This window comes from Dromaius novaehollandiae, chromosome 3 (assembly GCF_036370855.1).
Source record: "Dromaius novaehollandiae isolate bDroNov1 chromosome 3, bDroNov1.hap1, whole genome shotgun sequence".
Classification (NCBI taxonomy): domain Eukaryota; kingdom Metazoa; phylum Chordata; class Aves; order Casuariiformes; family Dromaiidae; genus Dromaius; species Dromaius novaehollandiae.
Genome location: NC_088100.1, coordinates 44,584,355 through 44,611,642, shown reverse-complemented (window position 1 = coordinate 44,611,642; position 27,288 = coordinate 44,584,355). Strand labels below are relative to the sequence as shown.

Below are 27,288 nucleotides of genomic sequence, written 5' to 3'. Positions count from 1 at the left end.
CATGGTTTTTTCTTTCTAAGCTAACTTTGCAGCATTTTCTGTGTGTCCACTTTCCTATTTGAAAGATTTCCACGTTTTTTGCTGCAGCTCCACAAGATTTAAAACAGGCTTTTATAGCCTTTTGTCTCTTCCAAGTCTGTTAGTGGTATCCTGGGAACTTTTGCTGCTCCCCAGTAAAGGACAGGAATGCTCAGGCTTATACTACTCTGGCACAGCTTCTGGATTTGAATAGAAAAAAAAAAGGAAAGGACTATGTGAATTGCACTGCAAATACTGAGTCACCTTTTTCTCCCCTATGTTCTACTTTCTTCTAAAATTCCAGAAGGCTAACTCCCAAAGAGTGAAAATATTTAATGTTTCAAGGGATGCAGCATCCTAATACTTGTACAAGAGGCAGAATATACAAGACAAAGGTGGTTTGGGAGTGTGTCCTCCTCCTGATGAGAAATGCTAAGAAGGATCATCTTGCTCAGCCTTTTACATCCAGAATGCTCAAAATGCACTTTGTCCCTCTTTTTTAGCCTTTGCCACATCCAGAAATACAGCAGCTTTACACACTGACACCCCTTCTTTTGAGTGCTTGGTTTTAAAACTTTGAAATAGATTAGGTCATAGGTGTTTTTTTTTTTTTTTTTTTAGCAACTCCCTGATCAGGAGTGGATCGAGCAATGAGAGATAAGTTTGCTCTTCTATAGTCTGAGCTTTTGTGGATGCATAAGTCATCATCCTGAACCCTGAAAGTCTCTGGATAGCTAGTCAAGAATTATTTAAGAATATTGAATTGTTATTTCAATTAAGACATATGTAGCAATCAGGAAACAAGCTTACAGAGATTTTTTATTTGTGAGATTTGATTGCTATTCTTTCATTACTGTGTATATCTCACCTGAAATAATAGTTCAATAATATAATGAATATATCCATATATCATAATTTATTATTGTTTCCATTCTGCCATGTAAAAGAAACACATCTTAAAAGCTGAGACTTTCGCTTCATCTTTCTTCGTGTTACAGGCTTTTTGAAGTGTTACATTCAAATCTAAAGAGTTTAGCAAAGAATGTAGCTCTTCCAGATTCCTCCGTATTACTTTGAGGCAAAGAAGAGCCAAATTTCTTGAGTCATTTTTTCTAATGAAGTAGATGCCAAATGATGTATTACGGCATCTGTTGTCAAAAATAATTTGTTATGAGCATTGACTTGAATAGGGGATATTTCCCATTTTTGCCTATTACAGGGCCAGCGGCAATGGTTGGTGATTTCTTTTTTTAATAATATTGAACTTGGAAAGCTTCATAAAGAGTGCTGCTTTAGGTTGATCTACTTCTTATTTTATGTCAAAATCATAATCAAATGCTTTTCTTTGTAGAGTTCATTGACTTACTTGTAGAAGCTGTATAAAACAAAAAGCTCAGAAATAGTCACAAAGTATAATAAAGATTATTAAAAAGTCATAAGGGCTTTAGCTGTAGATAGGATAGTTATTTAATGTATTTTTAATTACTGACTACTTGTATTGTGTTTAATGGTGCCCAGTTGAGGAAGATGAGAAAATATTGCTGCTGATGTACTTGTGTTACAACATTTGAAAGGATCTATCCTGTTTTCCGAGCCTTTCATATGTTTTAGTGGTTATATATGTATATACCCAAATAGTGTCTGAGAATCGAAACTTGTCTTCAGTCTTGAAATCAATTCAAGCAAAAAAAGTAGTTATTTACAATGGTTAACTCTTTTTAAAATATTTGCATCTTCGAAGAGTTTTATGTAATTTGCTGAATATGTTTAGTAACTGAGCAGGCCATTTAGTATAAGGTATTTTCTGTTGATATTATTTAACTTGGAAAGGTGACCCTGACCTAAATTGAAATGTGTGATTTGAATGCCCATGGGCTGCCCTTCATTGGTTTGATTGGGGGAGATTATCTGGATTTTTAATATATGTTAATTACTATGCTTATATAAATTGTCACATTAGAAGCTTCTTAACTCTTGGTTCTGTTCTGTCAATGATCCACTAACAATAGAAATACACTAGGCTCTTCCACTGAGATTTGAAGATTTATGCCATCAATGAAAGAATTGGAATGGTTCCATTTAAACCTACTGTATGTTTAGTTAGAGTTAGAGTATGTAGTCTGCTTCTACTCAGGCAGCAACTGATGTGTGGTAAATTGAAAGAATCTGTTGCCTTTTTTGTTTTGATAATAAGCATTTTTTAATGAGAACATAATGCAGCATATGTTTTAGGATGCTTAGGGACAATGGTTTCCTGATATGCATGTGAAAAAACAGGGAACAATTTGATTAGGGTTTTGAGGGGGCAGTATCATTTAGCAATGATTAACTAAGGCTTTACAGAGAAGCTGTCCTAATTGAAATATTCCCCTAATGTGTGCATCTCTTACAGCCTATGTTAGATGCTCTGCTTTTTAAATATATTTATTTATTTAAATACTTTAAATTGAGGTGTGGAGGATGTCAGTGCCAGAGTGTTATGGTGATTTAGGTCTTTTTTGACTTTTTACTCTCGAGTGCTATGCCATCCGCCTGCCTGCCAGCTCCATTCAGATGATCTGACAGGATACTAGAACTTCGAAGTCTCCTACCCTCAAGTAGTGTAGGATTCTTCAAAGTTACAGTGGTCTGATGGCCTAGAATAACAGGTCCAGCTGAGCAACAACTCATTTGGCATATATACCATGTGTGTCTTTTAAATCAAATCAGTATGAATATTTTGATAACTTCCCTTCAAAAGACAAAGTATAGCTCTAATAAAGAAATTAGGTGCCTACAATTAGTTGCTTCAATGCCTACATTTTAGGTGTACGGCCTACAGAGTGGAAGTCAAAACAGAGAGTTAAGCACTTTCGCTCCCTTTGAACATATGGGGAGAAACAGGTATTTCAGAAGAGTGACCCCCCCACACCCCAGAATTCTTGCATGCTGAGTGGGAATTTATCTACTGCTAGACTACAGAAAATGGAGAGTGAAGGATTGAATCTGTTTCTGGTGGAACCAGAGGTGTCTGAATTAGTGTCATGAAGAGCAAAATTCTCTCTGCTTAGAACCACTGGGGAGTCCTGACATAATGTTGAGAGGGAAGAGTATCATGGGTTCCAGTCCTTGCTCTAGGATTTTGGGGTTTTTATCCCGTGACTTATTTAACATAAAACTCACAATCCAAGGAACAGAGTCTGATCCCAAAACCAGACTGTCAAAACTGAACCCAGGTGCCCTGCCCCCTGTGGCTTTGAGTCATTGGTGCTATATAAAAATGCATATTCAAGTTTTAAAATGGTGGTAGCTACTGCTGCACCCTGTGCAGCTTGCTTTTGTTGGTATGGGTTAGCAATGGTCAGATTTCAGGGCCCAAGTAGATAGAAATTAGAAATAGTTAGATGCTCAGCTCAAGGCATTTGTGGGCATGTAGATGAATTGCAGGCACTTAGGGAACGTTCTGGTCAAAAGAGGGTGATGTGACTACTAAGTGAGCAGTCTGGGAATTATGATTTGGGAATCTGAGATCTGTTTGTGCCCTGTTTTTTAACCACTACATCCTTTTACTCCTTCTCTCGTCTCTTTGGATCTCACCCAACATTTGAAACATGTCAGTCTGCCTATGCATCTCACATTGTTGTGCCTGATGAAGACATGCTGTAACGTTGTAATGTGTGTGATTTTGTACTATATAGACTGAGCCATAGAATACTTGAGCACCAATGGATGAGTTAAAGAAGCATGTAATAAAAATTGTCCTGCATGTTACAGTTCTGAACAGCATCCCTCTTCCCTCAGCTTCCTACCCTACTTCATCATACCAAGCAGTTACATATACATGTACATAGCCAGATGTATTATTCAGACATCCTTTTTGCAGTAAACATTTAAACATGCAGTTTATTTTGGATTATTGAAGCAGATTAAACTGAAGGAAGAACACTGAAACATTCTGTAATAAATACTGGGCTGACGGAGGCATGTTAATGTTTGATAATATTTTATCATTATTTTTCCAGTTCTGTTTGTACAGTCTGCAGTACAGCACTGTGGTGGTGATGCTATCATTATGGCTCAGGCAACACTGACACTTTCATTATAAACCCATTTTTTCAAATGTTTCTGTTAAAGGATGGGGAAATCTATTTTTGGCATTCAGCTTCTCATGTTGCTTATCCTTCTGAAATCTATTTTTTATTTCCCCAAAGGTTGCATTAAAATTCTGTGCTCTTTGTTTTTGAGTTATCAGAGAGTGAAAAAGCTGTTGTTCAAATATTAAGAAACTTCACAGACACTCTGTATGTATGTTGTGGATACAGAAACAACTTAAATTGAGAGATTCTGATTTGATGTGGGATTACTTCTTCCACTGGGTTGCTACTGCAGTCACAACAGTCTCAATATATTGGGTGCTCTATAAAGGGATATAAGAAAGAGGACTTAGATATTTGATCAGTTAGGTAGAATTTAGTCAACTTCTGTCATGTGTGTTCTACAGAAACTCTACCTAAATCTTAGAGGTATTATATAATAATATATAATAATTATATAATAGAGGTATTAAAGAAGTATTGATGTTTTATGACATTTGAAGAAAGCAAAATTGAGTGAATAATTTTGAACTAAATTCTGAAATACTACTTAGTAAATATTGTTTGGTCATTGAAGCTGAATGAGCTGCTCTGTCTTTTTCTAGCAGAGATCTCAGAGTTTTATTCCTGTAGTAATAGGAAAAATTTGGAGTGTATCACTACAATATGATTTATACAACCACAGAAAGTGTGGCTGCATAGATTTCTACAAGCTCAATATTTTGCCATACAGTAGTGCTATATAATCTCTTTGTATTGGCAAGTAAGAAAGGAAGGGAAGCAAAATCACCTTTCCTTAGGGAATAGAGTACTTCTAACATTGGCATTGTGTTTTGGATTTTATTTTCATGCTATCTTTATTGTATATCTTGTTGCTGATCTCTTCAGCAGAAACAAATATGCTTTTCATTGTGTTAATGTGATTTTTGATTTTTGGGAGACATTAGGTTGATGATAACTTTTTATTGCTGCCCACATTTCTCAGTCATTGACATCACCTCTGTGTCAGGGCTTTGTCAAAGGAATGTAAAGCTGTTCTGTCTTCTTCACTGAAATCAAAACTTTTTTTTTTTTTGTTCCCTGGATCAACTAACTTCCATATCTTTTCAGTTCTTTGTGCTGAAATCTTCATAATTACCACATAGCTGATGAAGCCTTAGCTTCCCCTGGCCACTTCTATTGCCTCTGACACCACTATGGCAACATTAAAATAGGACCAAGCCAAAATGCATTTGCTGCCAAAATATCCAAACAAGAAACTGCATTGAAAGTCTTATGGTGAGGCAACAAGAGGGAGAAGGTTTGGAAGGGAAGGGCCAGTGTTGTATTATTCAGGTCCATTGATCTGCGGAGCGCACAAAGCTCCTATTATTACCCATCTTTGAATCCTACTGTGATGATGCTTTGTTTCATTTTACTTCTGACTTTCTTGAAAGAACTGATATTGTTATTTAAAATTCTAAGCATCAAAACCATTTATCATTTTAGAAATAACTTATATCTCTCTACCCAATCTCTCTAGTTTTACCTAGAGTGTTGGTTCTGCTGATGATTTTTCTCATCTGTTTGCTTCAACATCAAAAGGTCTTACAGAGCTTTTAAAAAGACTTCCCTGGGTTTAATCTTGTCTATGTTGTACATTGGGGTTCTGTGGGTACCACCTGGCCTGGGCTGGGAGCACAGGAGCTGGGAGAACTACCTGTGAAGAAAGCAGTGTCTGTGCTTGTGGTCTGCGAGCTACTGAGGATGGTGGCCCATGTCTCTGCTAGTCCCACCTGTGGTATTAGTGGGAAGAGGAGATGGGCATCGTGTCACATTGGAGCATGCTAAGCCCTTGGAGATCACTTTAAATGATATTTTAATTTTAGGAGCCAGCGTGCAGCCAGTGTGGATTATGGACTAGTAGTGACTTCAGTTTCCATTGCATAGGCAGGCTTTTGCATTTTATGTGTGTTTTACTTTTCTGGTTTGACCTAAAGTTTCACTCTGTTTTGGTAATCCAGGCTTGAGGTAGCAAAGGCGTGGTTTATGATTACAATATCTGCATCCAAAGAAATGGTTTCAGTTCTTTACTCAAGTGTAGGACATGGAAAATAATCCTGCATGCTACTGCTATATTTATACATCCAGCACAATCCTCATTCAGGGTGCACAAAGATTCCTTTCTTTTATAAACCCAGGGTTTATTTGATAGCAAAATGAAAAAACACCTCTTTTTATAGAAATAGAAAATCCAGGATTTAAAATAAGTAAAAAACACACCAAGTTATTACCATTGTAATGAGGCAACTGGTGGTTCCATAAGTCTTAAGAAAATGGAAAATCAGATATATATAGTTTCAGAAATGGAACAGTGTTTGATATGCTTGTCTAACGTTAGAAAAATGTAGAAGCCTGAATAAAAATAAAAATTGTATTTATCAACATTTTTATGGAATTAAATAAATTTGCTTATTGGTGGAAGAGGCTAGCTACATAAGCTGCAGCAAATATTGATGCCCCATTGATTCTAAGCATTTACCTTGTTGCAAGCATTTGTGTAGGTTACTATGAATAAACATAAATACTGATTTGTACATGTTGCCCTTCCACTGACACAGAGATATATTACCTTACTTTGGTAGTCTGTACACCCTTCTACTTTGCATAGATGGCTAAAGGAGATGCAAGCCATCCTTTGGAGAGGCAATGTAGAGGAGAGAAAAAGGTCTTTGTGCAATTTTACAGTTTAGTCCAGATGTAAGTAGGGCAGAATTTGGTCCTGGAAGTTTTATTCTCTGCACTGTGAGGCACTATACTACATTATATGCTTCCCTTTTTAACAAAATAAAACGGAAAAGCCCTTTATGTTTTTACGGTTAAACTTTGTGTTGTAATGGGCAGAAATATATTTTTATCTTGCTTCTTTAGTCCTTCTTCTGCCTTTTCATTATTCGTCCTCTTGACCTTGTGTTTTCTTCACCCTTTTGTTTTTCCTTTTTTTAATACGGGAAATTTCCAAAGAAGTACTGTTTGACTTTTTATGCTAATCTCACTTGTTTTTTCGATTCATGTTGACTTGGAAAATATGCCTTGTAAATGGGAATACCAACTGACATCCTGAATATAATCCTCAGTTTCTAAGGACTGATAGTTTTCACAGCATCCTTAAAGGGTAAGCTGTTTTACTATCCAAATACCATGGCTGGGAAACTGAGGCTAACAAAGGCTGTATGTTTTATGTGAAGCCACGGAGGGAATAAATGTTGGATTAGGGGATGGGCTGAGAAGTCCTGGCTTCTGTTGCTGTGTTTGGACTGGAGCTGTCTCTCAAAGAAATATTTGATTCCTCCTGATATTACATACCCTTCTATGTTTCTTAAATGTGGCCATTCAAAAGGTAGCTGATACTCAATTCTCTGTGTCTGTCCTGTTGAAACTAATGGATGCCTGCAGGCAGGCATAAGGTATCGTTACCTTTGACAGCCAGTATGTTTTATGTTTTAAATTATGTGTTAGGCAGAATTTTTGGATACTAATTTGATATAATGAGATGCGCTTCTAATATCAGCCTTAGTAAGTGAAGGCCTTGCAGCCAGCCTACTCTTTATTTAAAATTATTCCATTTCAGATGTCCTAATGAGTGCTGTGAGTTGTGTAATTCTTTTATAATTCTCCCACATTCCCAGAAGGGAACTAGGGTCTGGAATTTTTTTCTGTTTTTGTTTTGTTTTATTTCAAATTAGGATGAGCACAGAATAAAGATCTAGGAGAAAAGACGGTTTTGTGAAATGCTTGCTATTGTGACAATGGCAATTTAAAAAAAATGTTATAGTGTACAAATGTTAGTTTAAGGCAAGTCTCAATGCCTTCGCTGTTTGCCATTATCTTAACAAATATCTTGACTCTGACTTTACAGTGCTGTTTATAGAATTTAATAAAGCAAATGTAATATTGCTGCCTGTGCTTTAATGCACAATCTCAATTGAGTTGACCAGAAGATAAATAGGAACAGAAATGATAGTGCGTTCCTACAGATTGTTTTTAATAAGCATGTTATTTAGTTGATCAGTCCAGTGCAGTAATGCCTCCTATGCTTCTCTACCAGACAAATTTATTAATGCTTCCCCCCCCCACCCCCATTTCTCTGAGAACATTGATTCCCTGCAGACATATCTCTATGAAATCTCTAGAAAGTCACAACTTCCAAATTAGATTAAGTAGCAGGAATGGTACTAGAAGAATCAAAGAAAATTGAGTGCGTTATTGAATTCATGCCACATTGTCTCAGGAAGAGATGGGAGTTATGTGTAGTGGTAACTTTTGTCCTTACTGTACTAAGAAAGCTATGGGCATTGCTGTCAAACCTAATTGTCTGCAGCGCATCAGGATAGCATGAATCTTTTCTCTTATCAAAATTGTATCTAGTGAGGTTTTACAAATTAGAAATAGGTTTTAAAAGGAAGCCATACAGTTGAGCAAAATCATTTGCCATTATTTACTGTACACAACCCTATCCTAAAAGCCTTATTGACAAAAATTTGAAAAAGCATCTGGCTCTGGATTGTAAGCAGACTTGCTTGTCATTCTAGCAGTTGCAAAAGGCAAACGTTCGTTTTAAACTGCCTATTTCTCATTTTGATCTGACATATTAAAAAGCATATAATTAATGGTTGACATTAGTAATTAACATTAACTTTATAGTGCTTCATATGCCATCATTCACCCATCAAATAACTGGTATGCATAATGTCTTTGCATAAAGGTTTTAATTACACAAAATGATCCTTCAGTTATCAGACTCTACAGTTTAAAGTCGTTGTAAATGCATTTTTAAAAGATCTGAGTTTTTCATTTATTGAATGTAAACATTTTTTTTTTTGTTTCTCCCTAGGAGTGTGCACAAACGTGTAAGCCAGGGGCTTCAGCTAGGGAACACGGGCGCAGATGCACAGCTTCCATTAGTGGCTAAAGAGCACCACCTTGCTGTCGCCAGTGCTCTCTGGAGAAATTTCTTTCCCTATTTGAAGAGTCAGAGAATGGCACAGATGCCACCTTCCCCACAGCTTGCTGACACAGCTGCAGGTTAGCATTGACCCTCCATGCAACTGCTGGATTTTTCACCATTTTCTGGGCCACAATCTTTCAAGGATTTTATAGTTTGGGATATTTCTGCTTGCATGTAGTAACTTAAATATGTATAAATGTAAAAGTTAGATCTGTGCTAAATATTTTGATAAGATGCACGCCTGATTTATTTTTCTCTCCTATTCACAGATTATAATCAACATTGCAAATGTAATATAAAATAAATGAGAATAACTTATTTCACTATATCTAGAATTTGTATCTTTTTGCAGAAGTTTACTATAATTTTGTGCTGACTTGTTTTTTTCATTTTGCTTGTGATTCAGTGTCGTTTTTATTTTTGTAAAATACTTTTATCTGAAGACAGTTTTTAAGAAGTTGATTTTATGACTGTTGGATTTTGCTGAACCTTTATGCTCATGCTCATAAAACTATTTCATAATTCATTTTAATTTGTCATTTTGCTTTGCACTGAAGGGTCTTAATCTTGAAATACAATATTGCTTATGTATGTGTTGCAAAGAATACTACTGCATCTCCAGCCAGAGGGTCAGCATGTCAGTGAACAGAATGAAAACCAAGTCAGATCTTTAACGTCAGTAGTTAGCATTGTATTCTTCTCAGTATTATTTTCGCTGAAATTTTATTATACTGCTACATATTTTAGTTTGTACATAGTTTAGTTTAGTACGGACTAATCTGTAGTTACAATGAAGTCTTGTATCTATTTAACTAAAATTTAGAGAAGTGAAATATAAAGTGAAATATAAAGTAGTATTTTTTCCATCATGATTTGAATTAAATAAAGATATAAGCTCGGAAGTACTGAGTTAGGAATGGAAACGTTAAAAGACTGTTTAGTTGAAGTAGTCCTGCAGTGGTTAGTAGGTAACATTAACGAAGGAGGCACTGTGCAAAGGTAGTGCTGAAGCATTTATGGAAAATAACAATACAAATCCAAAGGAAGAGGTTGTTAACATTACAGTTTTCATTCATTTCCTACAGTGTGGTGTCTTTTCCTATTTATATCATATTAACACAGCAAAATAACAAGAAAACCAACCTATTTCAGATTCTGTTTAGGATTAGTGGAGTGCAGTTGTGACCTGCATTATATGGATGTGTTGGGCAGTATTAGAGAGGAAGACAAACCCTTCCCATGCATATGAGCTACTTGCCTTAGAAGTTGCAGCCCCAACGAGAGAGCAGCTGTTACAGCTCTGCTGCTCCCCCTGCCAGGCAAAGAGGCTGGGACTTGCATTATCATTTCTGTCTCCCCTTTCTCCCCCACCCGTGTTATGGCTGATGCTGCAGAAACAATGTGATAATCTGGAAGAGGGCTGGCACAAATTGCTTCCTCACCTAAGGCAGAGTGGGGACTCTGACCTCCTTTTCCATTTGGAGGCACACAAGGAAATGTTAACTCCTTCAGGGCTTAAAGTAATCTGTTCCTACAACATTAATTAAAATACCTTCATTGTCATCTCTGAAAACTAACTTTTTCTGGCAAATTTAAAATCAGCCTCTCAATGCATGCAGTTTTATAATTCACTATCTTAATAAATATTATATTTATATTTAACTTCAACTGGAAAATTTGGGAATTGGTGAGTCCCTTTATTTCATTCCCTTCCAAAGTCTGTTTCCCTAACTAGTTTGATGCCACTCATTTCCTGTAGCCTAATAACTCTCAGCATTTCATATTACATCTTCCTGAGTTTAAATGCGTTTGTCATTTGCAGCATAAAGAACAAGTTACATTTTTGTTTTGTTAGTATTGGATGTAGATTCCACAATAGACCTAGTAGGACAGGAAAAGGTTATGCTTCATTAACAAAAATTCTGGGCCAAGTACTGTGCCAGTTGCTATATGGGCAGCTGTTGTATGAAGATTCTTTTTCAAGAGCAACTTTGTCCTTAGTGCTGTATTTATGCAGTAGCCTCTGATATATAAGATTTTTTCTGTAAAACTAGAAAGGTACCAACTTTACTGACTCCGTACATTTCCAAATACAGTTCTTCACTGAGAGAATTGTGTAAAAATAACTGAGCAGATAAATTAAACCTTGTAAAAACACAGTTATGCATATAAGGGAGGAAGTTGCGGATGGAGTCAAGAAAGGGAGTCCAAGCAGACAAAAAAGGAAATTTTTATGACATGTGGTCTTTATTGCATCAGTGGTGAAGCTATGTCTTCAGCATTTATAATCTGTGGTTTCATGAATATATTTAAAATTGTGTATGTTTGAATCAGTCTCTCCTTCTTTGTATTTAGCGCATCACCTTGGCTTACAAACTCCCTGGAATAGAGACTACATCTTGCTATGTGTACAAACAATATCCTTTAGAATAGTTGCCCAGTTTTCATTGAGCTTTCTGGTACTTCCAAAACAGCACCTTTTAATTATAATCAAGAAGTTTCAATGCTTTCTAGTGGAACAGGAATATCCTGAGAAACCATTAACACTGTGCCATGTTCTTCTCTGTTTAAAACCAGGTTTTACTCTCTTAGCTTTGGACATGCCCAGCAAAGCTCTGTCAGATCTCCAGCCACAGCCTGTTCTATCAATGATGCAGTTGTTTGGATGGGATGACATGGTGTGGCCTCAGCTGGTGTCAAGATATCTAAGTCATCTAATACAAAACAGGTGAAAAATTGCTCCTCCTTTTCTTTCAGGTTCTTCCAGTACCCTCTCATTTCGTCATCTACCTGATAGAAAATGTTGCTTCAAACAGTAATGTTTCATTAAGGTGGTTCAGGTTCTTTGCATCTGTGAAAGTTCTAGATTTTTTGAAATTATTGTGTCTTCTATGCGTTTCACAGGGGTAATCAGTGTTATTTGTGTTCATTCGTTATTTGTTTGTTTGTTTGTTACATATAAATATTAGCTTAAAATAATCAAAATTTGCCAGGAAGATAGCTAAATATTTTGCAAAAATTATAAGTCTTTCATGTAGCAAACCACTTATTTTTTCCAAATAGAAACAGTGTTATCATTAATAGATTTTGAAAAATGGGGACCTAAACAATGTCTCCAGAGCAGTGCTCTTCTGAAGACCAGTACTGCACCAAAGTGAAATGCCTGGACCCATAACCTATTTTTAATTTGCCTAGTTGTAACCATCTGCCCCCTTCTATTATCGTTACACTTTGGCAGTGTTGTTAGTTTGACAAAGCAATAGCCTCCTGCCTAGCTGCACTTTAAAAATGAGTTGAATATTGTAACTTGGTAAAATCGAAAATTTCTAGTTAAACATATGGTCTTGTTCTTCTCATACCTTTTACACTTAAGAGATTCAAAACAAATCTTTATATAAAAAGTCAAGATAAATATTATTATAGAAATCTGAAGATAATATATGATAAGTATTTAATATTTAAATACATTGACTTACTGAAAACAAATAACTTTTTCAGGAGGATGTGTTGGGTAGTATCCAAAACTTAAAAGAAAACGATCATAAGGAAATGCATGCATTGAAACTTTCTTTTTGGTAATCTTGGGCCAATTTTTGAATGCATATTAATGTGCCTGATGTTCATGCAGCTAAAGTTTCTGAGACCTGCTAAATGGATGCTTTAAATTAAATACTGGGATTACAACATGTATCACATGCCTATGTTTTTACATACCAATGCTTATTTTTAAATAAAGAAATTTTATTGCCCTAAGTAGGCTTTATTTAGTTAAGACAGGCTTTTTTTTTTTTTTTTAACTGAATCAGTCTTTGGAGGCTGGGAAGGTGAGAGAGAAAGAGAGGGAGTGTTTATGTAAGAGTTAGTTAGTGTTTATGTAAGAGAGGGAGTGTTTAAGTGTTTATGTTCGGACTGTGTTTGAAAGTGAAAAATATTGCACATTTTTGAGGGTACATATTGTACTAAATAAGATAGCTGTAAATCAGGCTATGGTAAAGACTGTATTAGTGTGACTGGCAAAGTTGAATCTATGCGTTTCTTGCAGGGAGATGCTAAAAGAGGTTGAATTTAGTTGTTAGGGTGGCAGTTTGAAACTCTGGAGATGAGCATTCAATCCCCTTGTATGAGAGGGTTAAATTCATGCAAGATTTCGGACACCCAGCTCATGCTGAATGAAACAGGAGTTAAGCACATAAATAACCATTTGTAATTTGAGGGTTTTGCTCTTCAAGTAAGATCAAGAAAAACACTTTGATGCTTACACTGAAATTTTGGTATAATTTAGGTGCTTAAGACTAATTACTAATTCCCCTGGTAAGCACTGAAGCGATTGAAAGTAGTTACTTAAGTTTTCATTAGTAACATTAATTAAGTGCCTACTATATTGTTATATGTGATCTGCAGATGTATTGCCATCTTTGTTAGGGCAAAAGTACATTTACTGTATTTGAAACCATAGCCTAAGGTTTCCTCTTCTTAAGTGTTTGGGAGCCTGATTGAATTTGCAAGCGCAGTGCATGCACACATGGCTTGTACTGAGTTCCCCATAAAGCCCTGCTGTAATTCTGTTTAAAAATGCAGTTAGTGCTGGTAGTAGTACCTTGTGTATGTTAGTCGAGCAGTTAGAGCACTTGTGCAAGAATTGAAAGACCCAAGTTAAGTGGATCTTCCAGTCTGAGGGAATTTAAAACTTTATTTCAAAATACCACCTTAAAAAGGAATGAGGGGATCTCACCCTCTTCTTGCAGATTGTGCCACGGAGTGACTGAAAATGTCAGGTTCCCGGGTCCATGTCGAGAGAGCTAGCTGGAGAAAGCATGACTCTGTAGTTCAGCAATGATGGATATTTGTCTTTTGCTTATAGATGTGTGTATGTTCTCTCCTCCTCCTTTCTCTCCCTCTCTTCTTTGATGAATCTCTCCATGCTGGGTGCGGTGAGCATGGGATATAACGCACTCAGACTGAGGTAGATATTTTTGCTCTTAGCATACTGGGATTGTGATTGCCTGCATTATTTCCCCCATCAGTTGCATATGTCCCCATCAAGGTAAAAATGTCTGTATCTGATCCTAGGCAAAGGTACTTCCCTTCCTCATCAAGAGAGTGGTAAGGTGCTCAGATTCCCTTGTAAAAGGACAATTAGTGCCTAAAATAAGACTTTGGTGTAATTATACGGATGTATTATATTCTGAACATTGTCATTTTGGCGTATACTAAAAAGATGACAATTTTTTGGTAATACAATTCCTGTACTTATTTACCTTAGGCAGTTGTAGAGCAAAAGTTATCAAAGTGTCTAAGTGCTGGGATCTTAAGACTTCATGGTTACTGCGCTGTGATAATTTTCACATCAAACATTCTCAGTTAAAAAGTAAAAAGATTATTTTGTTGCTGATGCTGTTATACACCCTGCAAGCTCAGCCTGGTCTCTTTAAGACTGAAGCTGTGTTCTGCTTATCAGCTACTTTAATATTAATAATAAAGGTTCTGAAGGACAAGCTGTGCCCTTGGGAACATATGCACAAGCTTAGGTATTTCTTTCGCAATGCTGCCTAAAAGTTCCTCTCCAGATCAGTGTTGTGTAGTGCATGATATTATTACAGCCTTTACTTATTACTTTGAACATGTGTGTAAGCTGACTGATTTAGATGCACCACTCACCATGCTTCTAGCAAGTAGTTAATGTTCATTCCTTTCTGAAGGGTTGGGAGCATGTTCCTATCCAGCTCTGGGGCAATACCTAAGTGGCCTACCTGCTAGCAAGCAAGAGAAACAGGAGTGAGACTACAGCAGAAAGTGTTTTTGTAAGCTTAGGGGGCCAAATAGACTAGCTGTGTACATCAAGGTTAGGTAAGGGTTGGATTTTTTTGTTGCTGTTTATGCATTACTGCAAAGAATGTTAAATCCACAGGCATCCCAATTTTTGTGTTTTGGTACTGGATTTTAATTTTCATTTTTTTATTCTGTTTGGTTGCATTTTATCTCCTTATTTATTTTGTCAGTAGCACTTCAGCAGGGATGTTCAGACAAAATGTACAAATGTCATTTGTTTTAACTAACTGAAAAAGAAATTAAAAAAAAAGTGTATTAATGTTGTTCACTGAGAAATAGAATCCAGTTTGGTCATCTGGACCAGTGCGACTCTCTCTTGCAAGCATGAGTAAAAATTCAGTAGAAAATAACTAGATTTATATGTACCTATATCAAGAAAAGAGCACAAGCATTTTTCGTTAAAGTCAAAGCACCTAAGACTGACCAGGGAAGAAATATCTTAAATAAAAAGGTGTAACTATTTTCAAGAAATTTCACTGACCTGAAGCACATACAGAGCTCATCCGATAGGAATTGCAAAGAGGGTGCGGAACAGACCTGTTGTCCATTAGCCAGGAGTTTCTGCAGAATTAATGAGACAGGCTGATATGCTTGGGGAAAAGTGACTACAGCAGGTAGTCACAGTGATGAGGCAAATAAAAGTTTGGGAATACTGAACAGCAGAGGAGAACGATTGTGCGCTGAGTGTTGATGGCGCCATTGATTCCAGCCTGACACCTGGCTGGTAGAACAGTAGCAAGTGTTTGTTTGAAAGTATACACAGCAGATGTGCTCTGTGTGTGTCTGTATACTTGTATGTGTGTATATATACACCTATATATATATATGCATATATATATATATATACACACATGCTTACATATATACATTTGTAAGTATATAGCAAATGTAGCAGTCTCCTATGTCATCTCCAAGTTGCCTTTTTATGTTTTTTGTCTTGATCTGTTTCTAATATGACACTTTTCTGATCAGGCACATCTTTATTTGCTAAAGCAGATGTTCTCTTCTTCGTCTTTTACGTAGGGTTAGGACTAAGTAGACTTCAGAATAGCATAGGGATACCTGAGCTAGCTTTAAATGACAGGCTGGGGTGGTTTGAGTAGTGTCAATATAAAGTTCCAGGTTGATTCAGATAAACTGTTGCCAATGTTGTATATCAGCAGTTTAGATACTACTCTCAGATTATCTTTTGTTAGAATAAGAAATTCCACATTGTGTGAATTCTTTTCTCTCCACTTTGTTTTACCTAGAGAAAACATATGCACGTATTTGTAAATATGCTTTAAATTACCATGGGCATCATTACCGAATTTATTATGTTCTCTGTATTTAGGCATCAGTATACTGTGAGCAAAATCTGTAGAGTATGCAAAAAGAGTGGCAATTTACCTTTTCTGTTATTTTATTTCTAATTGTTTATATGTAGTGTTTCTATATCTAGAGCCAAATGAAACTTTTTGCCACATTTTCACGTTTTTATTAGATATCTTTACCTTTTATTCCCCTTCTACCTATGCAGTGCACTATATGAAGCTTTTTCTAGTATGGGCTATACATCCTATGAAGCTTTGACAGTTCGTTCTTGGTTTCGATGCATTTTGCAAATGTTCATAGATCAACCGACTGGTATGCTGGCCAAGACAGATGCTGAGCGAACAGTTGGTAAGTGTTCACATTTCCCTAATGTTTGCAGTAACGATTCTATATTGCAAAACTGGCAAACATTTTCAGCTAATTACAAAATGTATTTTTGTTTGTATTCCTTTACTTTTACCTAATTACAAAATGTGTTTCTTTACGCTGCTTGTGCTATTTATTGATGGTTTGCCTGTTCTGCATATGACAAATTTATCACAAAGAAAGATAAAAGAGCTTGTTTCCTTGGAAGCAAAGAACAAAAACTTGCTCCCAAGGAGACAAGCTATTTTTCCCCCATGGAGAAACTGCTCTGAAAAAAGTGAAAATCTGAAGTAAATAGTCAGAAATCATGCTGTGAATGCCCTAAAAGAAAAAAAAAATCCAATTGTAAACAATTCTTTGCTATTTTATATTAGATATTTTGTTTTCCTTAGCTTCTTTTCATTATGTAGTGAGCAATCCTTCTTCACTTCTTTCTGCAAAACACTGCAGTTCTAATTATCTGTAAAACATATCTTCTAGCAACTATTTTTCATGCACATTTTGTAGATTTCTAAGAAGAACATCAGTAAAATGAAAGGCTTAGTTATCCATCCCTAATATTCTTTATTCTTGTAAATCTGTACTAGATTCACACATTCTTTGTCTAGAAAGGCGCTGTCAATTGCTGAATACTTGTGTTTTGGACATTTTAAAATCATATTTTACTTTATAATTTTGTGGGGGGAAAAGTAAATAGAAAAGCAGTAGACAAGCATAACTGTATACTACATTTACTGTTGTGTTCTCTTGTAACAATCAGGGAAAGTCTATATGGAGCAGCTGATTGAAATGACACGACTGGTTTTTAAACTCAAAGAAGTAGAAAACATTCTCTCAAAGGCTCATGTTGAAGAGTCAGTTTTCAAGCAAGACCCTAAAAACGCTCTTGTCCAGTTCATTAAGGTACTGTACCTTTGTGTTAGCTCATAGGATAATTTAAGAGAAATGGAACTGCATATAAGATTTTGGTTTTGTGTTCAAGAAGAAATTACTCACCCAAGCCTCATGAGAGTTAGTAAATTTAATCCAGTGTTTATTTCAATGTCTTTGTTTTCTCAGGCTGTTGGCAGAACTTACAGTGGTCTTCAAACACTCCCTGAAAAATCTGCCATGGTAGCAAGGACTCTGGAATATTTAGGAGATATATTAAAGTATGTGAAACCTTATCTGAAGGTAAAAGGACCTCCAGAAGGTCTGCAGCTTACTTACTGGATCATAGGTAATTGTTTCACAACCTCTTTTCTTTTAGGAATGTATGTGACTTTTTGTACTTTCGTTTTATCTATCATCTGTTTAAATGGTTTAAAAAAGCAAAGTCACAAAGACATGACAGTTAGAAAATTTTATTCTACTGACTTTGTCTTTTATCGTGATGCTATAAAACCTAAGCTCTTTGTGGTTTTTGAAATGACCCCTGCAAAGTTGTGCTTTTATTCAGAAGTAGGAGGTTTTCGTGGCTTTCACCACTGAAAACAGTTCTGTAAATAAAACCAGAAACAATGACAACTCAGTGAAGCATTATTATGACATGCTACATTATGTTTACTGGAGTTATGATAGTGGACAAGTCTGCTTATGCAAATTAGAAATGTAATATGCATCCTTTTAGGACTGCTCTTCTTATATGCTCTCTGCGCTTTATTAAAGCTCAGATTCTAGTATCCTTTCATTACAGTGTAGAACCAGTAATAGGATGCAAAAATAATCACGGCGTTTGTTACGAATGAATGTGACCTGCTTATCTTTAAATAATAGGATAAACTTTATGTATCTTAAAGACAGAGGTAATGATTTGCATGTAAACACAGTGTACATCATGATTATGAAGACTATAGTGAACAGCATGACCACATCACAGAAGGTGCATCAAATGTACTGGAATTTGAATTTTATAAAATGCTTTACTTTTCCATTGCAAGATCTGTATATTTTGCTATACAAGATAAGTGTCAAATGAAATGTTTTCACATATCGAGATGTTGGAGCCTTGCAAAATAATTTTAGATTGATATTTTCCTATCTGTTCTTTGCAGTAGGAAATGATTAATCTTCAGTCATGCTATTGTGTACAAGAAATTGTCTTTTCTTTTTAGTTAAGGAAGAAAAAGACTTTACAAAAAATATTTAAGTGTATTTCAATCACTTTTTTAACATTCTGTGATGTTGTAAAATTATAGGGACAAAGTAAGATACTTAACAAATTTTAAAAACTTGCCATCTGCGGACACTATACATATCATATTGTGTCTTCCACTGTCCCATGCATCACAGCAGTGGTAATAGAAGGAGTACTTTCGTTCCGAATGAGCATGTTTCTTTCAAAACAAGGCGCTTAGACAACATTATTAAAAGTATTGTTAAGTGCTCCTTCTCTTTCTGTATGATTGATCATTGTGTTTTCTTTCACTCCACAAGATTAATGTTGTTTTTCGTTGTTTTTAGAGATGGTAATGGGATGACTTTTATAGAGTAAAAATATCTTGTAACAGGCTATTTTTGATCTTTCATTATTTACTAATATTTTCTTGAGATATTTCTGTATTTTCCACCCAGCAAACTTTTTCTTGCTTCTAATTAAATATAAACTGAAGCATGTTTGTGAAAACTACAACATAGGAATCTATTTAATTAGACGCCCTATATTATTTCATGTGTGTTTTGATCCTGAGTATGTAGTAATTTTCTCAAGAAAAAATGCATCTCACTTGTAATAAGGATGTTTCTGTAAGTCAGGGTATTTACACATGAATGACTTTTTACAGTTTTTTGCAACTCAGAAATAAGATTTTTAAAACTGGCTAAAGTTGTGCAAGCAATACATTAATGTGCTGAAAACAAGTAAGATGTTCTCTAAGACTTGCAATTTGCGAACTGAGAGCCCACCAAGATCTGAAGAGAGGATGGTCTTTCTATAGAGTTGACAGCACCTCATTCTTTTTAGTTTGCTAAATTAAAAACATTAAATAGAGTTTAAAAGAAATTTAAGGTTTTTCTAATATTGAATTCTGTGTGAGTAGTTGCTGATGTGGCCACAGTATTGTTGGACAAATGTGAATGGAAGGCAAAGGCAGTGTCTTTCTGTAAAACATGATTAATGTACCCAGAAAGGTAAATGTTTTTAAGTGCACATGTGCCATATGCAATAGTTTTATGTTCCACTGTTGGTTAATTTTGCTGCAGAGATGTGAGAAACTGTTCTTTCTTAATGGCTTTACTGTACTTTTCCTAAAGCAACTTCACTTGCCTAAAAACTTTTTATGTATTAAAACAATTTGGTGCTTTCATTTTGCTGAACTGTAAACGGACTTTAAATCTTCTTCACTGGGCTTTTTCTAGGCATGTACCATGGAAAGAGTACATGGGAATGAGCATTTCAGTTGGTATTGTTACTCTTGGCTTATCTAACTAACAAATTGCCTGTTTAGGCTTCCCCCCCAACTCTAAATTACTTTGGTATTCCTTGATTCTTTTCCAACAGGATGTCTTGTAAAGTTCTGGGCACCAATACTGGCTACTTCCAAAGCGCAGCAGCTCCTCTTCCGCATCATAGATTGCTTGCTGCTGCCACACTCTGTGCTCCAGCAAGACAAAGAGCTGTCTGTGGCTTTGCTGTCTGCCATTCAAGAAAGCCTGCCTCTTTATCTGCAGGTAAGTGTCTGAATTGTGTTACCAGCAGAAAACTTAGCTTCAGGAAAGCATTCGTATAGCAGACAAATTTTTTTCCCCGGTTCAAAACAAGCATTGGTTGAATTTACAGAAGAAGCAAGAGAAGTGGAAGTGGACAGAAAAATGCCACCTCATTGGCTTCCTTCTCAGTGTGTGCTGCTATGCTGTGATATACTCTGGAGTTGCTGGTCTGATCACTGTTCCTCAAGAAGCTTTTAGCTAACCTGCTGTTTACACTGGTCTCTGATGTGAGAGATTTCTGAAATAGCGGATCAAATAATCATAATTGATAGGAAGACACTTGTTTAGAAGACAGAGCAAACAAATGTGCTTTGTATCATCCTTGACTTTGCTAACAGTGGATAATTAAGATGTGCTATTCTCCATATTTTTCGTTGCTCTTAGTAACAAAGACACCCTCTGCATATCATGACACTGTTTTGTCTTAACAGTTTGAGAATATGTTTTGCCAAATCAAATTCCTTTCCTGTTGTTTCTGCTTTCATGACTAAAGCCTTCTTGTCCATTATTCCTCCCGTTCTTCCTTTGACTTATCTATTACTCTTGAAACTCTGTAAGGCTTTGATGATGTTGTAGAAGGGGTGAATTCCCATGGGTGAGTAAGGGAAAAGGGTATGTTTTTAAAATAAATAAGTTGACATATTATTCCTCATAAATCCTTACGTCTCTTGTACTGACCTTTTCCCCTTCCCTCCTAGCCTTCATTTTGATTGCAATATTAATACAATCCTTAAAAGTTATCAGTTGTGAAACAGTGAAGTAGTGACATTGTAAACATCTCTTAGATTTATTCCTTCTTTCAAAAGTTGCATTGTGATTGATGGCATGTCATATGGAAATGAATATGATTATATAATGATGTGCAGAATATGACTTGCTTCTTTGCTGCTCTGTAGGTATTTTCAGAAGCTATCTACATCTAAGACCATCTGGACACTGATATTACCACAGTGTGTGATTTTCTGCTTGCTAATTTAGTATTTTAGCCAGAGAGCGTATTATGTTGTTTCTCTGTAGTCTGCACATATGGATATAGTTTTAAGATGAAGCCACTCAAGTTAGTTTTGAAGTCCAAGTGTTGTGGCCCCTTGCTACCCCTTTTGTTTGTCTGTCTTTGACTTTCTGACCCCACTGTGGGACCCTTCAGCAATCTACTACCTAATCCTTGTGCTTTCAAGCTGAGCTAGATGATTTTATTGAGGAAATAGATTAATTTAGAAAAAATGCTGCTTCCAGAAAATCCAATTTGACAAACAGTTTTGGAGGGAAGTAGTTTGGGAAGAGAGCGGAAAAAGAGCAGAAGATTTATTTTTTCATATTTCAGTACAGAACTTTTATACTTTAACTGATTTTACTTTAAAAAGTTCCAAAATTTTTAAAGGTTCAAATGGCTTCTTTCTTTCAGAATTTCCTTCCTTCAACCCCCAAATGAAATTATGTCATTATAGTTAAAAAAATTTATTCTCACAGGACTGCTTCTGAGCTCCTTTGAGATTGAATGGGTTCTAGGTATTATATTTGACTTCTCAGGTTGCTGTTTCACAGTTGGCTTAAGCGAGTGGATTTGTTAGCTGACAGTGAAAGGGGTAAATTCCTTTCCTTTTACCCCCATGTGTGGTTTAATGATTTAATGATTTTTAGTGATTTTTTGAATGTGGGATGACTGAAATCTGTGAGCTGATTCAACTGACAACTAGCCCTAACAACAACAACAAAAAATCAGGCAGAGCAGAAAAGTGATATAACAGTGTATGTGAGAAGGAAAGGATGTAGCCATGGTGGGGAAGATAGATAGACTGAGTCTTCTAGGAATAATCTCACCTTCATTAAGATGAGCTGCTGATGAAATGCATGATCAGGTGCTGTCCTTGGCAGGCAGCTCTGTCTGGTGCCCATTCATCAAGGACGAACAGCAGTGTTTTAGTGCAGGATCTCTACTTCACCCTAGTGTCAGACAAGCATTGTCCCATAGATCTGTTCCTGTTAATACTCTCATTCACAACTTAATCCTTTGGAGATTACATGAAAACAGAAAACAGGAATTTGGAAACCAAGGTGTGGAGTGTTCAGTCTTCTGAAAAGCCCTAGCCTCTGTCTCAGTCTTCTCTTGCTTGTCCTGGTTGTCCCTCTCCAGCTCCTTCAGCATGGGCTCCTTTGTCCAAAAAAACCTCCTCAGATCTCAGAAAACATATTAATGTGCACATGCACAAAACTTTCCTAAGTTTTCAACAGTCAGTCTTAATGTGGTGTCTTTGATTCTTTTTTGTGAGTTTTTCTCCGTTGCTTCTAATTTGAGAAGGATTTGAAAACAGTCTTAGTAGCAGGTAATTACTTTTATACATTAATTGATGCACCAATTTCATAAAGACCTATAGAATTCTTATATTGTATAGAAAAAGATTCCCCAAACTGTCACATTCCTTGTGTAATGGTGATGCAATTGGCCAAACAACTTGCTTACAAGAGAGTAGTGCCATCATGCTGTACTAGAGAGGGCATTGCCTTTGTTCTTTGCCCTGTAAAGGCAGAGGCCAATTTATTATCTTTTTTAGGACAACTAAAATTCTTCTCTCCTAATAGCATAGCTAGGAATGGTTTATTATCATCTTCATAATTCATCAAAATTGATGACTGTATCCCTCCCGCATCCATCCCACCCCCAACATATAGGTTTATTTTTAATAGATGACATTAACAAGCACTAGGTAATTTTACACAGGCAAAAACAGTAGCTGAATGCACTGTTTAAGAGCAGTACTAAGGCTAGACATTGCATTTCTCTCTTTTCAGTTTAGACTGGCTGTATTTAGTTTGTTTTATCTGCATTGACTGTATACATAAATAGGAGCTATAGGCCTGTGCCTTTTGATATTTTTTGGGCAACCGATCTGTTCACTTTGAACCTGTCTAGAAGTACCTTTCAGACTCAGTCATTGATGCAGCCTTGACAAGATTAGTTCTAACATTATCTAACTTAGCTCTAGCATTGCTTTGCAGCTTTTAAACTGATATTTTTTCTTGTCCAGGGATTGCTATATGGATATTATTCCTTTTACTGTGCACCATCTGTTTTGATAATAGTTGATTACCCAGGAAAGATTTTGTTGGAATGTAATACCATAGTTGTCTTCAGAGTTGTTTGAGTGACAGACATTGAAAGGTAAAGCATGAAGACCATGAGTGAACAGCCATTTTAAAGTTTTACGGGACTGTTTTTAATTATGAGATAAGGGCATGTAAAATCTAACATTTGGTGTTTTGCTGTTGTGAAAAATTGACCTGATTTTTGTATTAGTGGTTTGCTGAAGCCTACTACAGGGAGTTTCAGAACAGTTTAGATTACTCTTTGATGGATTTCTTAGAGAATGATTTGGAGGAATCCTAGTGTATGTTTACCACTAATATGGGAAAGAACTGAAGCAGTGTACAGAACTGATTTCAGAGAAGATATAGTAGTTTAAATATGTCTTGCAGAATACAGTGTAGGTGCATGGAATAAGCATAACATGCATTATGATGGAAAAGATAAGATACTCTGCTTGATTTATGAGTGTTAGTCCTGTCCAAATACAGAACATGATTGATATCTATCTAAATACAGGACAGCATTGAAAGAGCTTGATTCTAAGCAGTGCTTGGCACATACATTTTCCAGTGAATTTAATGGGGCTGTGCAGGCTCAGCATTTGTCAGAGATCAGACCTTAAAAGCCCTCGTGTGAGCCACATCTGTGGTCCGATATTTGAGCAAGCTTATTAATACATTTTGTGAATTATAGTATGTGTTTAATAGGAATTGTACAACATTAATTGGTGAAGAGCAGATTTATTCCAACAGCAGGACTGATATTATAAGTCATCATTAGGTAGCTTGGCATTTCTGCAGTGAATAGTTCCAGTAATCCATACTAATCGGTTCTTCACTCTCCGCAGGTGATTTACAGATATATGAATAAATCAGAAGAAAGAGGCAGCTCTGGCCACAAAAGGTTCCTGCAGTGAATATACACAGGAGTCAGTTGTCTTTCTGCTAAAATGAGGAGCAGATGTTGTCATGCTCCTCTACTCCCCTTAAAATTTGTTTTTTTTTCCTATTTTTCCTCAGAAGCTGACTGAAGAACACAGTGAAGAAAAGAGCTCAGCTCCATCAACTCTTTAATGTCCATCTGCTTTGTAGAGATTGTCCTAGGGGTCTGATGTGATTGACTTCAGACCTCTGGTCCAGAACTGCAGTCCTGTATCATGCGTTTTTTGATTGTTTTTTTTTCCCTCTGTCACAGGAACAGTAGCTTCCTTCATCTCTGTTAATTACCAATAGGATTTAAAGGAAGAAAGTACTATGTGATTTCCTTGTTATCACATTGTTGACCAATACTGCCTAGGATATTTTCCATTGTACTCAGAAGTTCACAGCTACATGTAATGCCAGTACTTCATCCTTTTTGCCACTTGGCATATGGCATTGTCAGATCTCATGGAGGTCTGTTGCTCTCTACACTTTGTAAGAAAAAGAATCACAAAATCACAGAACAGTTGAGGTTGGAAGGGACCTTTAAAGACCCCTCATCTACCCAGCCAGTCATTCTATCATAATTTCCCCTTTGTGAATCCATGCTGACTACTCCTGATCACCACCTTCTCCTTGATGTGCTTGGTGATGGCATCCAGGATGAGCTGCTCCATCACCTTTGCAGGGATTGAGGTGAGGCTGCCCTGGGTCCTCCTCCTTGCCCTTTTTGAAGATTAGAGTGACAAAGGATTCCGAAGGAAGGATTCCAAAATGAAGAATCCAGTATTGAGCTAAAGCCAGGGGACCTTCATTTCCAAAAAAGAAGCCCAAGCTCATTTTGATATTGCTGTGTGATTTTAAAAAATCATGCCTCTTTTAAGAGGCAGCATCTCAGCCTAACCCATCATAAAGGAAACTAGAACCCTTTCTAAACAAAACATTAGATTACAGAACAAAAGGTTTTTCAATGTTTCTAAATGCACCTTTAGTTAAGAGTTCTCTGTACTGGGTTTCCAGAGAACTCCGTATCCTCATTAGGTAACCAAAGGGAAAAAATAATAGTAACCTCTGACCTTGGTTTTCTTTAACCAACAAGGTATTTTTCAGTAATGTTCTTCTCAGGGTGGTGTTTTGTAATTTAATCCTTTCCTTTTTTAAATTACTTCTTTCTCTCCCCATCCCACACCCAAAAAATATCAGTTTACTTCAACTCAAAAATGAAAATACTTCTATGAAAGATCATGCAAATGTTGTTGATCTATCAAATGAAACTATTGCAAGGCATTATTCCTTCAGAGATCTAAATTTTAATATTCCTTGTTTTTTCTTCCACTTATCAACTAACTTTAAGATCATTTCTTAAGAAAAGTAACTCTTAGTTTTTTGTAGTAACTGATTTCTTCCTTTTTTTCTTGTATACTATGTAGCATTTGCTGCTCCTTAATTTGAAGAATTCTCTTATTTTAGTAATTATCATCATTGCTTCTTCACAGGTGTTACATTCTTTATGTGTTCTTTATCTGATGTTCCTACCTGTCAGATGAACTGAATGTTCTAAGCAGGTATCCTCTGTAAGGTTGCAGTGTTCTTTGCGTCCCTCGGATCAGATAAATACACCTTCTCACAGTTGTTACTCATGTTGAAACAGTCTAGAGACTTGAGAGGTCCAGCTTTGATTATAGGATTATGGAATATTTTCTCTTTTTATAAGAGCAGTGCGACAGAAAGTGCAAGTGGCTGCTTTATACATCCTGCAGTATCTCATTGGAAACACCAAACACTCAAGCTTACAAACTAAATAACGTCATCAAATACAAGTCTCTCTGAGTCTTGTATTTGCCATGCAGTGTTTTAAAGAATTCTGATATAGTAGCAATTGCCTTTTAGTACAAAATTTGGCTTATGTAAGCAAATGGCTGAGAGAATGTGAATTGCTCATTAAAGCCCAAGTTTTCTTTCAGTAATTGTGGCTTTTATCATTGGAACTTTCCGAGATTTTCAAGGAGCTCTAGAGGCATGTGAACTTCTACCCTAACTAAAGATGTCTGTGTTCAGGAGGGCTTCCTACAGGAAGTCTTCAGGCAGATCCTTAAGCACTTTATTTCTTAAATTCCATTTTCTTGTATTTATTTAGTGTGGAAGCAAAAGTGGGAACTGTCCATTTCAAGGAAGTGCCAAGAAATTCTTAGCTGTGGTCTCAACCTGCTTTTTTCCTGGAAGAATTCTTCTGTCATGTTCACATGGGCAGGTGAAGACAGACTCTTTCTGGGAAGGAGCTCCTGTAAGAGCAAGAGCTTTCATGAGTTCCCCGTTTCCACATTTCATACCTTAGAGTCCTGAGCTATTCGTTCATAGATTGGGGCCTCAGCTTACCTTACCATCGCTGTTTAAGCAGGTATTCTTTCTACCAAAATTAGACTCTGGCAAACATCTGGATTGCAATATCAGCTGAAGTTTGAAATACTGGTGAAGCTCCTGTCTAGCAAACTCTATGCTTGTCTGCTTGTTTTACCACATTACTCCTGCTGGGTAAAACTATTACAAAAAACGTGAGTTCTGAAGAGACTGACGTTTGTACTGCTTACTGCAACCCTTGTGATAGGAGATAATTCGGCTTTTTTTCAGTTTGTAGTGATTCATTCTTCTTCCTTTCAGTCATTGAAGGAAGGGAAAGGAAACTCTAATTTTCTCTCACAGAGACTTGTATCAGTAAGAGAAGTAGTCTTTTTTCACAAATATGTATATGTTGTATAACTATGGGGCAGTGTTCGGATCAGCACTTTCTGGACAGTTTTGTACTTTCATTATAGATTTTTCTTTGGCATCAATATAGCTTATATTGGCTAAGTCACACCAGTTTAAGCCCTATTTTAAAGAGATTTAAAAAATCTCCAAATCTCTTATAATTGGTGTTTAATTTACAAAAACCTGTTTACACTATGAGTGAATTTTTTTCTTGTCCGACCACTATTCTAAGCACTCATTATTCTACTATGCCATTCATGC

General features: G+C 36.3%; 1 protein-coding gene across 3 annotated transcripts in view; it reads left to right on the top strand.

The window, feature by feature from the left end:
* MMS22L (MMS22 like, DNA repair protein) overlaps positions 1-27,288 on the top strand; it is a 98,379-nt gene that overhangs the window by 60,358 nt on the left and 10,733 nt on the right. For all 3 annotated transcript variants that reach the window (XM_026122125.2, XM_026122124.2, XM_026122126.2), the window contains 6 exons: positions 8,965-9,155; positions 11,656-11,806; positions 16,427-16,569; positions 17,348-17,490; positions 17,647-17,806; positions 20,066-20,235. In XM_026122125.2, coding sequence (XP_025977910.2) covers positions 8,965-9,155; positions 11,656-11,806; positions 16,427-16,569; positions 17,348-17,490; positions 17,647-17,806; positions 20,066-20,235 — 958 coding nt within the window. The remainder of the gene's footprint in view (positions 1-8,964; positions 9,156-11,655; positions 11,807-16,426; positions 16,570-17,347; positions 17,491-17,646; positions 17,807-20,065; positions 20,236-27,288) is intronic.